The 15,860-nt window shown below is 33.9% G+C and overlaps 1 protein-coding gene across 2 annotated transcripts; it reads left to right on the plus strand.

The window, feature by feature from the left end:
- The first annotated feature begins 624 nt into the window (after positions 1-624).
- On the plus strand, positions 625-15,546 carry LOC143052451 (uncharacterized). Of its 2 annotated transcripts, none has more exons than XM_076225491.1 (5): positions 625-780; positions 8,750-8,805; positions 9,665-9,861; positions 11,283-11,360; positions 13,216-15,546. In XM_076225491.1, the coding sequence occupies exons 2-5, from the start codon at positions 8,796-8,798 to the stop codon at positions 14,065-14,067; spliced, it is 1,137 nt and encodes a 378-aa protein (XP_076081606.1). In that variant the 5' UTR covers positions 625-780; positions 8,750-8,795; the 3' UTR covers positions 14,068-15,546. The 2 variants fall into 2 exon arrangements, with proteins under 2 accessions (XP_076081606.1, XP_076081607.1); XM_076225492.1 differs by lacking the exon at positions 625-780 and adding an exon at positions 1,969-2,068.
- Positions 15,547-15,860: the final 314 nt, after the last annotated feature.

A 15,860-nucleotide genomic window follows, 5' to 3' on the forward strand; every position in this document is an offset into this window, starting at 1 on the left:
CTATTTGACTGTGCATATTTGATTTATAGATGTTATTTTTTTAACACATTATTAAAGTTTTATGAAGCCGTATCATTAAGATGATGCTCTTAAGGTGGTACCCAACACCTGCACTAAAATTAATTTGGCTCGTTTAATTTTCATAAAACTTTGACGAAGTATCCAATTTGACCCTTTGATAAAAATATAAAAAATTCAAAAAATTTGAACCAACCGTTTTATTAGAAAAATTACACTGGTTATATAGCAGTTGACAAACACTTATTTTGATCATTGAGAAGCTTAATATTCCCTTAACAACGCAACGTAATTTAAACGTTTAGCTGATTTTACAGAGGTATCTCCCTGTAGTGTTAGGTACCACCTTAAGAAAGGAACGTACACAGATATACAAATATACGTGTCTTTAATTTTCATTCTTTTTACTACAAAATACACATGAACTGAATCTCCGAAATTGTAATCTTATATAAATGCATTTGACATACTTTTTTGTTTTATATGAATATTATAACATGAGTGCCCATGCGTCTTACTTGAAACAGAGATAACAATTTAAACTATATATATTATATTATGTCAAATACACTATATCGATTTTATAGGGGTTTTCATTTGATCAGTGTTATTTAAATGCGCATAAAATATTTGTTTACGGGTGAATAAACTATAGGAATATATATAAACAAATTAGTGTTTACCAATAATTTGGTATATTTAAATAGTGTGGACTAATAGAATGATAACAACTTTTGTAATTTAGGACATAAACCATGAAAGGTAAGTTGTAAAAGTAGCCGGGATTGTAACAAATTTATATAAAAAAAGATGTGGTATGAATGCCAATGAGACAACTTTCTATCCAAGTCACAGTTTGTAAAAAAGTATACAATTATAGGTCAAAATACGGCCTTCAGCACAGCGCATTGACTCATACCGAGCAGTAGGCTATAAATAGCCCCAAATATGACTTAACTAAGACAATTTAAACAGGAAAACCATATATATAAAAATCGACAATTGAGAAACAACTATTAACCACATCAACAAACGACAACCACTGGACAACAGGTTCCTGACTTAGGACAGGTGCAAACAAATGTAGCGGTTTAAATGTTATAGTAGAGAATTTTACGTTTCAAACGAAACTTACGAATGTAAACGCAAGTAACTTAGGCTTACACTTATACAGACTTATAAGACAAAAAAATAAATTGTGGTTGTCTCCCTTCGCCGGTTTCAGCATGTTAAATTGCAATCGAATAATATTGTTTTAATTCTAAAATAACATATGTATATGTACCAGGGACGGACCGGTCGATATGGAAAGGGTGGTGGGAGGGGTAGGGAGGGGGTCGTGCTGTGATTTTAAAATGAAGACATCTCTGCCCATTAGATAATTTTCAAAACAAAATTTCCGCATCAAAATTCCCCCCCCCCCTTTTTCCTCCGAAGAATTAAATGTTCGATGACTTAATGACAAATTAACAAGTTTAACGTTAAACAAAAGCCAAAAGGTTCTTCTTTATACAATCATATCTATTCGCGAGGGGCGTAGATCAAATTTGAAATTAGCAGGTAGGTCTCTCGAATTTATGGTGAAACACACATTTTGGAAGAATATTTACAAAATCAAAAGGCAAAATAAAAAAATGGTTGCAAAACATTTGTTTGGAACATAGAAAAATCATGTACTAGGCAAGCAAAGATAAGGCTCAATTTCTCAAAAAAAAATATATACAACAAATGTATCCATGCACCCCATGCCCTAAAAATAAAAGGGTTTCTCCCTTATCAAAAGATGGACATGTATTTAGCTGAACGAAAGTAAAATGTGTACAAAAGTAAGAAAATAACACATTTACAGAAAAATAATTTACCACAAACGTTTTTGGTATTCATGGTTTTTGAAAGTCAAAATTTTCCATTCTTTTTTATCCGTCTTCCGGCTTTTCGGGACTGAGGGAATTTATCGACCTCCCTACATCAGGATGCAAATAGGTCTACATGGTCGGCGTTCTATCGAACTGACAGAAAGCAGTTCAACTATCTGACTACACCTCATAAGGTTAGGTCAAGTAAGACAAACGGTACAGTAGTTCCATCGGAAAAACGGAGGAGTAAATCAGTTTATCTTAAGAAGTAAATCGGTTTATAGTTACAGTTCATAAGTTGACAGAGTAACAGGTCGATAGGTTGACATTAGAAAGGTTGACAGGTTGACATTAGAAAGGTTGACAGTTGACACTAGAAAGGTCTACAATGTTGACAAATGTTAAGGTCGACATGTTGAAAAGTCGATAAATGCATAGGTCGATAGGTTGACAAGTGTAAAGGTTAAACTTCGTGCATAGTTGAGTTACAAAATGTATGTGTTGGACTTGCAAATAGAAGGGCTGGATTTATAAAAGATCTTTATGAAGAACAAGATGTTCCTACGGTTGCAGTATAAAGCCATGCAAGATTTGTTTTAATTTCGTTCTTAAAAAATAAAATTGTCAATATTAGAAAACCTTTTCAGTACATTTTTCTAATTACAGTCCTTGCGGTGAATTAAGCAAGGACGAGTCCTTTTCATTTTTGTTTATACCAAGTCGTATGGGTGAGTGAGACTTAAGCAGACTATCAACTGATAGACATTACAGCAAGGACTGTGATCTGAAAAAAATTGACTGTAAAAAATGAAAAAAATAATTATTTTTTTTTTGTTTCTCAGTCATTTAACATGACTTTTCAGTTCGATTTGGCCGTTTCAGTTTGATTATTAATAATAAGTGGCAAGTTTTGTACGTCGTCACTACGAAAACCTTTTTGTGCATCAAGTTTATTTTAGAATAAACAAGTTAAACAACAAAAAATTATAACTCAGAAAAGAAAATGAACTTAAAACACCACCTAAAAATGTCAAAGGTCAGTGTAATCACTTTTTGGAATTCTGGGCATCAATTTCAGTTGATCCGGAGAAAGTCAAATATATCGTTGGTAATACTCGGTAGTTTGCCTGCAGCCCATGCGAGCTTACCATGTACTTACAGCTAAAAAGTTACAAATAATTTACTCAAGACTGTACCAGAGGTGGGGATCTGTGATTGGATCCTATTTTCTTCTCGAAAAATTCGAAAGATTACGTGAATATTACGGAAAAGGAGACAACAATTGTTTTTTTTTTTTTTATTATTTTATTCTGGAACCCCTCTTTTTGAAATTTCTGGATCCGTCCTTGTTACTAATCTACCACCATAGAACCACGATTTTGCTATATATCCAAGTCTTGCAGTCTGGATTATCATGAAGCAGATATATATAAACGAAGATGTCGTATGATTGTCAATGAGACAACTCTCCACAACACAAAACTAACAACTTTAGGTCACCGTACAGCTTTCAACAATGAACAAAGCCCATACCGCATAGTCAGCAATAAAAGGCCCCGAAATGACAATGTAAAACAATTCAAACGAGAAAACTAACAGCCTAATTTATATTAAAAAAAAAATGAACGAAAAACAAATATGAAACACATAAACAAACGACAACCACTGAAGTAAGGCTCCTCACTTGGGACAGGCACACACATTATACATACATACTACATACATAATGTGGCGGGGTTAAACATGTTAGCAGGATCTCAACCCTCCCCTAACCTGGGACAGTGGTATAACAGTACAACATATGAACGAACTACAAAAATCAGTTGAAAAAAGACTAAACTCATCAGATAGACAAAAATATAAGTCGACGTGGTTGGGTACTTGTACATCCAAACAACAAAAAGGCACTAGGAACAGACCTGAGAGTACTCGCAGTTAACTGACAGACAGTTCTAAGCCACTATCAACTAATAAAATAATCATGAATATAAGACTAGTCGGATAGCTTCCCGAATTAAAACAACAGACATTTTATACAAATCAAATATGCTGCTTCATGCAGCTTTGATTGTCACTTATGCATAACTTGGTTACAATATTTAAGGCAATGCAACAATGGTAATGTATTAGCTTGAATGACAGCTTAGCTTGTACACCAAGCCTAGTCAATTTCTTAAGTTTATACGCTGATACGCTGATCGTGGTAAAAGGTTCAAATAATCTTAGCATCAAGTCATGCTTCGTTGGCCTTTCATAACTTATATGTCGCCTTGTTTTTTTTTGTCGAAACGCCGACCTTTTCTCTCCCAGAGACAGCATTCTTTTTTCCCAAGAGTAATAACCTTTCCCCAGCGATGCTTCGAAGGGTAATAGTAACACAATGCTACCTTCGATCCCTCTGTCTGTCTGTCCGTTCGTAACACTCCTGTTGACACTCTTGAATCAGGAAGGAATTCTAAACATGAAACCTGGTAAATGTAAAACAGCGATAAATAAAATTGAGAATGGAACCGGGAAATGTGTCAAAGAGACAACGGCAGCAGTCCTTTTGCGCCATTTACTGTTTTTCAGGGCTATCATTTGCGCCAAATTTTGTTTTCACAATGTATCAATTGCGCCAATATTCGGAACTCATTTTCGCCAATTTACCTGTACACATATCTATCATAAATATTAATGATTAATTATTATTCATATGTTTTGCTTAAAAAGTATAATATTTTCGGAGATATTTCACCATGAAGATGAGCATCTGGAGAGAAATGACTTAGTATGTATTAGACGGTCCATGAACAGAGAGAGAAGAAAACTTATTGCTTTGCTGAATATTTAATACAAGAAAGAGAAATAGAAGAAAATAGAAGCTTTTGCTGCTTATGTGCTAGCCAGATGTATTAACTTCATAGTGTTTTGTTCCCACCATCCGTATGGACTGAAACTCTATCTACTGCAAGACGTACCAGTAATGGAGTAGAAGCAATCCACAGAAATTATTATGAACTGTTTTTATGCATTTCATCCATCAATGTTTGTCTTTTTGCAGCAGCAGTAAGAAGAAAGTATCGTTCAAAAAAGGAAACATTTGCCATGTCAATTGCCGGTTCCATATAAAAAGGAGGGAAGTCATTTTTCTTCTAATTGACGCAATCGTATCTTTTATTTTTGGCGCAAATGATACCATGTAATTTTAAAAACAGGTGGCGCAAACGTAGCATTAAAGAAAAAAGTTGTGGCGCAAAAGGCCGCATTTTTTAGGCAAACGGATCTCTCCCGAGACAACAACCCGACAATAAAGCAGACAACAGCCGAAGGCCACCAATGGGTCTTCATTGCAACGAGAAACCCCACCACCCGGAGGAGTCCTTCAGCTGGCCAAGTTTTCAAACTGCTTGTTTTAATACATTATGGCACACCCGACACATATCATTCATTAAAAAAAAAAGAAAAGCTGAGTTATCCATAAGACAAAAAAAGTAGTAAAGCCCTTACCCATATGCATGCTAAAGGCAATCAAATAAAATAACCCTCAGAACGATCTGATAATCAGATAATCCGGGTATTTTAATATACCTAAATATTATTAAAACATTATACTAAACCTACATGTACAAAAAAGTATATATTTACCTAAATTACCGAACTTGTACAAGGTCCTTCACCTTTGATCAACTTTATCCTTTTTAGAATATATATGTTCAAAAACTCATTTTCCAGTATACTCTTTGAACGCGGCACACCATTTTCATAAATCAGTTGAACAGAAACTTTTTGTGTACGAAAATATGAAACATTTGTTTTGTAACTTGATATATTGAAAACCGCATGACCCTATATATTTTTTTGGTTGTAATGCAACACTGGCATTTCTAGAAACAGGAACTGCTACCCGTTTTTCTCTAGTTTGTGAAGTCTTCGAGAAAAAAAATACGGAACACCAGTGGTACCCTATGGAAAATGCATTACGAATAATTGCACTCTTGTAACCTATAACGTACGTCAAATATACGATTTTTGTTTAATTCAGAAGTTTTAAATGGTCAACGGGAGATAACAATGAACATTTTTTTTAAATGTTAAGGTTTGTTACGTTTAAGTACGTCAAAAACTTAAAATTCTCTAGTAGGGGCCAACCTTCACCCTAACCTGAAACAGTTGTATAACAGTACGACATATAATACATCTAGTGTACATTTTCATGTACAACATAACAACTCAATGTATCGTTGAACCCGGTAGTTATATTAATTTGAGGAAACAAAATCGAGTTCTAAAAATGATTTACATTGACAATACGGTTGATTAACCTCCTCAAAATGTTTTTTTTTTTTTATTTGGGGCAAAGAACATCCGGTTCTGAATAACCAGTTACCAAACTGATTAAAAAATGATTAGTTGAATAATAGTCTAGCTTACGGGCGTATGACATTTGCGCCGATTTTTAAAATTGTCATTCTTTCATTTGCGCCGATTTCATTTTTTCATTTGCGCCGATTTTATATTTGCTCCTAATTGCAATTACAGCTTAACACAGGTGATTAAAAACTTGTAAACCTTGTACCTTGAAAGTATATTGGTAAAATTTAGTTATAAACGTAGTTCACTTATGTTTAAGATAAGAAAATCAAGGCCGTTACGTATGTTAAAATGCGAACTCTAGAAATGCCCGCATCAGTACATAAGCCTGAGATAGAAAAGATGGACTTTGTTGTAATTGACAATTACGGCAAATATAGAAGAGATGAAATCACAAGAAATACTCGGCAAGAACAGATTTATGATTTTAGTGTATTTCGTTTCTATAGATTTTAATGTTGTAAAAAGATTTTTAATTCGTCATTTTAGTATAAACAAAGTGCTTTTATCTTAGGTTTTTTACTTCTTTGATTGCTTTTAAAGTATGTGAACATAGTGCGTTTAAATTGACTTATCCTGCTCGAGATCCTTCTTCCACCTCCCCGTGGTGAGCAGAGGACAACAGTCATACCAGTGGCGGATCCAGGGGGGGGGTTCCGGGGGTGCGCACCCCCCCTTTATTTTTGCCGATCAATGCATTTGTATCGGGACATATGTTTTGCACCCCCCCTGCACCCCCCCTTTGCCCTGGGTTAGCACCCCCCCTTTCGAAAATTCCTGCATCCGCCCCTGAGTCATACACATGTTATGCTTGACAATTCATATCATTTGTACAACTGGCTAACGGAAGTGGTCAATAAGGATAAATGAAAAATAACATTTACCTGAATTTACCTGTAAAAAATCGGCGCAAATGAAAGAAAAATCGGCGCAAATGCAAAATGCCGTAGCTTACAACTTCCAAAATAAATGTAAAAAGTGCACACTCAAAAAAAATCATTTCAAACAATTTTGCTATTCTTTCTTTAAGAAAGAGTGTTTACATTAACAAACTGTGGTTTCGTTGACCGAGCGGTATAATAAGTTTAATTACTATATACTAGCCTGTGAACATTATACCAAGGGTTAAGAGTTCGAGTTCTGTACGTGACAGTGCGTCCAATCGTAATCGACTAGTATTCCTACCGAAGGTCGATGGTTCTCTTTAGGCTCTCCGGCTTCCTCAACCAAAAAAAAAAAACGGCAGCCGAAACCAGGTCAACAGTGATGAATGTGACAATAAGCATCATGTAATACATCAATCAATCAATCTAGGTAACGACATGTTTAAATAGAATAATCCGTGATGAAATAGCTTGATGTTTTATATGGACTTTCATCTCGAATTCTAATCATATAAGTTAGTGAACATTTAGAATTCAGTTAATATTTTATAACTACCAGGAAATTTGTCAATGTTTTAGAAAAAAGGGAATTAACAATCGTGTGACAGTGTGTTTAAATTTTCAATAAGATATAATCCGGTAAAAGTCGCTAAAAGTTGTGATGCACAAGTCAATTCTCCAAATGAATAGGTTTTTTTATTAAGTATCAACAAAAGTTACTTTTGTCAATGTTACTTGTTCGATGGCTGTGTACTATTTAATGACAGGTCTGTCATACATGTAAAGGACTAGGGCATGAAATATGACATGAAAATAAACACAGCTAAAAATATGACGTACATGTGAAACCTGTTAATGAAAGATGGCAACAACATGGTCGAAAATATGATCATTGAGAAACAACTATTCACAAAAAAAATCACATACAACTGATGATCTTCGTTCTGGGGTTATTTCCTTGAACCTCATTCCCTGATACAGGATCAAAATGAGGTATATAACAATGAATCCAAATAATCTTTACGTGATTTCATTGTTGGCTGATTTGAAGTGTTAAAATTTATGTTAATCTGTGCGTGTGTTTGCTTTACGAGACATACTTGATAGTAGGTTCTTAGAACTTGCTTTGCAAGATACCATGTGTTTGTTAAGTTTGTTTCTCCAGGTATCCCGTCCTCAACAGTATGGAATAGAAATATGGTCACGACAGGTCTTGCCAACGTGGGTCATCCGTGAGTTTTGCGCTCCCTGCACGTCTGGAACTTGCAACAACTCTCTTAGGTTCGTAAGTGGCCTTTAATAAGGCTAAACTTATGTCCTTTTCCAATATATTCTCATTTTCCCGTGGCAGTCCAAATTTTCCCGACCTATAATCCAGATGAACTCTATTACCGGACCTACCTATTGTAGTTTAAGTTGATTTGTTCTTCTCCTGAATATGCATGCATATTTGCCACTGGACGTTAAGCAACTAACAATCAACAAATTTATGCATCCTGTAATTTTAGACCTCGTTTCTGAATTGTCTTTGTTTTTATGCCGCCTCGATTTGTGAAACATGCGCGTTTTATCAACTATACACAATATATATATATATATACTTTGCACTGCATTAATATTATTGTATTTTTATTTAAGGACACTAAAAAAATAAAAGAAAAGACTTGGAAGATCAATTAACAACATGGCCATAGGTAAGGCTTAACAAGTCCTATAGAATTTATTTTGTACCAAAATTGTAAAAAAAAAAAATACATATTTGTTTTTTATTGAGTACGAACTTATTTGTGTTCAATATATTTAATATAAAAAGATGTGGTATGATTGCCAATGAGACAACTGTCCACAGCAGACCACACAGAAATTAACAACAATAGGTCACCGTACTTCAACAATGAGCAAAGACTATACCGCATAAAGCTATAAAAGGCATCGAAATGACAATGTAAAACAATTCAAACGAGAAAACTAACGGCCTAATTTATGTAATATTTTTGTTTGTACCAAAATTATTTAAAAATGTTTAGTTTTTAAGTTATTGCTATGAATACGAACTAATTTGTGTTCAATATGTTGAATATGTTCTTTTTTCTAATGTTCATTGATTCTCTTGATTCTGGCATTTGCAAGTTTTTGATTTTCTTTTTTCTACATTGGCTAGAGGTATAGGGAGAGAGTTAAGATCTCAAAAAAAACACGCCGCAATTTTGCGCCTGTCCCAAGTCAGAAGCCTCTCTGGCCTTTGTTAGTCTTGTATGATTTTTATTTTAGTTTCTTGTGTATAATTCGGAGTTTCGTATGCCGTCCATTATCACTGAACTTATATACTTATTTGTTTAGGGGCTAGCTGAAGGACACCTCCGGGTGCGGGAGTTTCTCGCTACATTAAAGACCTATTGGTGATCTACTGTTGTGTGCTCTATGGTCGGGTTGTTGTCTCTTTGACAACATTCCCCATTTACATTCTAAATTTTATTTTGTTTAAGAATCTGCGCGCTTTTTCTTTTAATACTATTTGAATTATCCTCATCAACGAAGTATATTTTATTTTAGAAACGGAAAGACAGAAACAAATAAATAAAATGTATTTGAGCGGTATAGTTTTTCTTGGATTCATGTGTGTTTGTCTAACCTTTGGATATCTAACAGCTAAAGAGATAGGAAATTATGACAAACAGGAATTTGACGAAGACATCTTTCAAAGTCCCTGGAATAGAATATACATTGGAGCTTTTATCATTGCTGGTGTTGTAAGTATTCAAAAAGTTTTGTATTTTCCCAGTATTTCTTCAGGAAAAAGATTTATATAGTCAGAAGTCCAACATTCTCAGATTTATTTGCTTTTCAATACAGATTTTTTTTTCCGATTACGAATTTCCTACAATATAAAAATTTTCAAATTTTACAAGACATTTTAAATTATTTCACATACATGTACAGTTGATAGCTGTAGAAAATAATCTATATATAGTAACGATATTGTAAATGAAGAGTAACATGGACAATCTTTAAAAACATTTATCATTTTCTTCAAAATTTGAAATTAAATTAAGAAATAATTCATGGAAGCCATAGATTGTTGGAAATTTACACATGGCCTGGATTGACGAATATCACGGCCCAGGCCATGTGTAAATTTCCAACAATCTATGGCTTCCATGAATTATTTCGATTCTAATAGGACAAATACGGTCATTAAAAAACTGAAGCGAGGGTGGGTATGCTGTGTGTGTGGCTGTTCTTTTTTACTCCCTGTTAGATAAAGCTCAGTCAAACATCTAAACAAATCTGTAGCTTTCGTGAATAACCGCTAGAAAACATCTGTTCAATTCTTTTAATTCTCAAACCCAACATTTCGCATTTTTAATTTAAATGCCTTTCTCGTAAGCTTCCGTCAAATCCAAAGTTGACATTTCGTAACTAAGGAGCCGCCATGTTGACTTGCTGAAATCAGTAAATTGCGAATAATGCAATAGAATAAAAAACAAAACAAAACCTACCTCAAAAATCAGTTTTAATACGTCAATATCATACGAATTTCGATGGTTCACGTAACAGAAAACTTTCAACTTTAGCGGTTTCATTTGTATGACGTCATGGTTTGAAATGACTTAAATGCGCCAAAAACATTAATAGACTTTCGCGGAATTTAATTTAATTTTTATTTTGTTGATTTCTCCGAGATTTTGTGCATTACTTCTTTTTATTATGCATCCGAATAAGAATAAAAGTTGTTTTGTCTTTTTTTAATTGCACTTTTTAAAACAATAAAATCGGCAAAGGGTCTGCGAATAAGTTCCAATACATGTAGATTTACGTGGGAAGTATATTGTAACAGCCATTAATATGTATATCTCTGAGTCTGCGCTAAGTATAGATATATCGAGAATTTTATCACAGTGTTGTTGACAAAGCGAAAGAAGCACGTCATATTAGAATGGAAATTAAATGGAGAAAGTAATGTAGAAAAGCATAATTATGCACTTTTAAGACTGCATACATATTCCCTTACGGTGTGAATTAGTTTCTAGTACATGTACATAAACACACGCATGCGTCTTTAAGATTTTATTTCATTGGTCACAACAAAATTATTAATAAGCAAGATATGTGTCAATTTATGCTTTAATAAACATTTTTAACAAATTATTTGTGTCATTTTCATCTACAGTGTTTACTCCATGTGCTAGTTATTTGCTGTATAGCTGATCACGAAAAGAAAAACAGACGTAAAGAAGTCGGAGACTGTGTATGTAGTAAATGTATATTTTCATAAGACTATTTACCGGGTTTGTAATAACATCGGCAACCCGACGAGTGTCACATGTGGAGCAAGATCTGCTTACCCTTCCGGAACACCTAAGATCACCCCTAGTTTTTAGTGGGGTTCGTTTTGCTTAGTTTTTAGTTTTCTATGTTGTGTCCTGTGTACTATTATTTGTATGTTTGTCTTTTTCAATTTTAGCCATGGAGTTTTCAATAGATATAGAAAGATGTGATATGAGAACCAATGATACAACTCTCCATCCAAATAACAATTTATGAAAGTAAACCATTATAGGTCAAGGTCCGGCATTCAAAACGGAGCCTTGGCTCCCATCGAACTGCAAGCTATAAAAGCCCAAAAATACTAGTGTTAAACCATTCAAACGGGAAAACCAACGGTATAATCTACATGTAAATAAAAACGAGAAACACGTGTGAACTTTATAAACAGACGACACCTACTGTACATTCGATTACTGACCTAGGACAGGTGCAAATATTTGAGGCGGGATAAAACGTTTATTTTCAATCTATGAGTTTGAATGTCCTTCTGGTATCTTTCGCCCCTCCTTTTCAGAAGTATGATCAAGCTAGAAAATACAAAAGTGTAACTTCCTTTAAATAGTTCATAACTTGTAGAAGCGATTCAGTATCTGTAATGGCCAATTGAAAATATAAACAAAATGGAAATGTTGGTAGAAAGTCATCTAAATTGCAACCAAACGACACTTTCAACATTTAAAACTATATTTTCAGGGGCGGATGCAGGAATTTTCGAAAGGGGGGGTGCTAACCCAGGGCACCCAGGGCAAAGGGGGGGGGTGCAAAACATATGTCCCGATACAAATGCATTGATCGGCAAAAATAAAGGGGGGGTGCGCACCCCCGGAACCCCCCTGGATCCGCCACTGATTTTAGAGATACAAGTACGGTTTCAAACAATAGACGATTGTCTACAAAAAGTAAAATAACAAAATACTAAACTCAGAGGAAAATACGAAACGGAAAGTCCGTAAATGTCAAATGCTCATGATCAAACATATGAAACGAATGGGATAACAACTGCCATATTCCTTGGTACAGGATTTTTTTTTTTAAATCATGATTCTAAAAATGGTTTGAACATATAAAACAAGGCGTTTCAATAATCTATCATTAATAAAACACTATAAGCAATGTCAAAAAGTGCACTAACAAGGTTCTTGACTTTGGACTGACAGACACAATCACGTATGGTAGGGATCAACTAGAATAGAGAATTTAAGTCACATTCGGGGTATTTTTTAATCAAAAGAAGAGTATGTATCAATAAAAAAGGTATTGGTAACAGAAAAAAAAATTATGATACAATTCCCAAGGTAACAAAAAAGAATAACATAAATCTGCATACAGTCTATGTTCAAAAACAATGTATGGCAACCAAGTAAGAGAATGAATATTAAGTAAATCAAAGTTTGTTTACAGCCATGTACAAATGTGACAGATTATTTGGCCGCCTTTGCTTAATATGATCACAAGATGTCTACTCAAGTGCTTAGAGTTGTATGACTTTACCCGGAACTGAGAAAAACAACAACTTTTCAAAAAAATTTGGGTTTTTTGTCGAGACTTTTCCCGGTTTTCCGTGTAAATTTTATTCAAGTCCCACCGTCTTCTGTATTCAATATAATAGCCGTTATATATTATCTAAATCTCTACGCGAATATAGGTGTGCCGACCAGTGACATTAATAGTCAAATGTAGAATAATTATAATTGCCATACAGGTAATTTTGAAAAAAATGATTTACATCATCAAAGATTCTCGTTTTTTGTTCATATCTCTTTCTTTGATTTTAGGTGGGACTAAGTGTTCTTTTGCTATGGGTTGGTGTGATTGCTTGCGGTCCAGCGGCAGCGTTTTATGGTAATTTTGCCGTCAAAACGAGGGTGTTTAATGCGTGTAATGGTACAGCCCTTGAAGAAGACAGCACAAAACCGTGTTTCGAGCATCTAAAGACGCATACTGTGGTTTTAATTGTAATTCTCATTCTATTTTTTATCACATTATTATGGGGATGCGCCCAAAGAGATGAAAAACATGATGAATTAAGGAATGGACATCCTATAAAGAATTCTAAAGTAACACAACAGCAACATACTACACGGCCTGCAAGATCGACCCCAGGACCGACTGCATTACAGCAACAAACGCAACAACCTGCGCAGACCTCATCATTTAATTTAATACAAAGTGTTAAATCTTCGAATGAGGAAAATAAACACAATACACCAAAGAAGAATCAGGTTTCTACGATTTCATCACCAATAAATAGTCATCGTGATAAAATCACTGATTCTTCATCAACGGAGGGAGATTATACAAGTGAAGAAGTTAGTGATGATACAATGAGTGATCTGAGTATTCCAATTAACCATATAGAACATCACAATGACAGTGAAACTAATCAGAACATTTGGCTTTCACATAATTACTATATGCCTCCGCCTCCGTCCTCGGCCAATATTGATGTTGGTCAAAATGATCCTTACAGTAGGGAAGCCACATTAGACAGTCCTCTGCCACATACGTCTGTTTTTAGAATATCAAATCATTCTCAACAAACACGCCCTCCATTGCCTAGGTTTAAATCGGTGTCGACAATACCGACGGACCAACCGCCGCCTGCATATGAAGATCTTTTTAAATAATTGAAATAAAATTAAAAAAATAAATATGAGGTTGATGAACGTCAGAAACATTGCGGTAGAATAAACATTTGATTGGAGGCAAGACAAACAAATAAAAACATAAATAAACTAGAATTTGTTATAATAGAATAGAGAATTGAATCGGAAATAGTGTCAAATAGACAACTAGGGAGCTACATGTACCATTTTATTTTTAGGAGTGGGGCTAAAATGAAAAATGTTGTCCTGCATGTTTTGTTAGTTGTAATCTCTGTCCTGCCTTTTATTTTTCACTCTATTTGGTCCTGCCCTTTTTTTTATCATGAATTTTTTACATAAGTTTCCCTAAACGCACGAATGGTGTTCACTGAAACCAAAGTTTTTGACGGAAATGCAACGAACTTGAAAATTGTTAATTCGCCAAAAGTCATATCAAACGTCTTCGACTAACGTGAATATGTCCTCTGTGACGTAAATAATGTCTACGCAGTCATAAGGGACTCGATTGAAACATCGGGTGTTTGTTGATCCAAAGACAAAAATAATAAAACCGCTATCCAAATACATTAATGTAGTAGAGGTTGTTGGTTTCTGAAGAGAGTAACTGAGTACCAAGAATTAATTCAAAATCGGAACCTTGTAAAATTATTACAAATTTATTCAGAGTAGTCACAGAAAGTACTATGAAATACATACAATTGTATTTTTACAAGGTAAATTGACGCAGTGAAAATCTTAATGTTAGTCAAAGAAAATACTTTAAAAAAAAGAAATAACAGTCCAAAATAAATGAAAACTTACCAGTTGTATTAATTGTAAATTTGAATTCGTCCTTACTATGCACGACACACTGAAAATTTTAACGTTAGTCACAAATCTTGTTGGCAAAATAAGAAACCAAAGCCTTAATTTTAACAACCTACAATATTAATTAAACTTTAATTCGGTATCATCCTTAATATGCATGAAATAGTTGAAAATTGACATCAAGTAAGTAACTACCGGATCAGTATACGGCGTTAAAAAAACCTCCCTTTTACAGGAACAAGGAACCTCTAATAATACATTCCAATTTTACAACAAATATTTTTCTATAAAAATTATTTTCATGACATTTCAATGTTATTTTGAATATGACATATTCGGTCATATAAATAATAAAGATTTCTTTTTGTTTCACCAGTTATTCACACTCATTCTGGAATTACATAATATAAGCTTTTTGGAGAAAGCATTTACATATTTTGGTTCTCAAAGATGGAACAGTTTACAAAATGAAATAAAGATGAGTAATACACTTGTATCTTTTAAAACAAAATGTTACAAATTTTTCATAAATTGTGCAAATTAATATGCTTTTTCATTATTATCTTTATACAATTGTATATCATTATAATACTGTATGTACTCATGAATATGTTATCATTATTTTGAGGACTCTCAGGAAGATTAGTTTTAACTTATGGGATTATCCTCTTGAAATAAAGATTATTTTTTTTATTTATTTATTTATTTAAGCTGTGTTTGCAGGCCTTTGTGGTATTTGGTAGGTTTTGGTTCAACATGAACGACAAAAGAATATTCTGCGTTCATTTACCTCAATTGACGATATAACAATCGACTGATTTTGACGAATCACGCAGTCGGAAACCAGGTTGAAATAGAACAAAAGAATCGAAGCTCTTTGTTAGAGAAGGCGATAAATGTGTACTGTATTGTTTACTATAGTGACAAAATTTTTAAAAGTTAATAGAAACAAACAAAATTGCAATTTTCTTCTCAATTACGAGGTGTTTTATTTTAAAAACACCATT

This window comes from Mytilus galloprovincialis, chromosome 11 (genome assembly GCF_965363235.1).
Source record: "Mytilus galloprovincialis chromosome 11, xbMytGall1.hap1.1, whole genome shotgun sequence".
Classification (NCBI taxonomy): Eukaryota; Metazoa; Mollusca; class Bivalvia; order Mytilida; family Mytilidae; genus Mytilus; species Mytilus galloprovincialis.

What these genes read in the sequence shown, in the direction of transcription:
- LOC143052451 (XM_076225491.1), top strand. An exon ending in CTTTTATCATTGCTGGTGTT is followed by an intron (nt 9,862 to 11,282) that starts GTAAGTATTCAA and finishes TTTCATCTACAG; the next exon opens with TGTTTACTCCATGTGCTAGT. An exon ending in GTAAAGAAGTCGGAGACTGT is followed by an intron (nt 11,361 to 13,215) that starts GTATGTAGTAAA and finishes CTTTGATTTTAG; the next exon opens with GTGGGACTAAGTGTTCTTTT.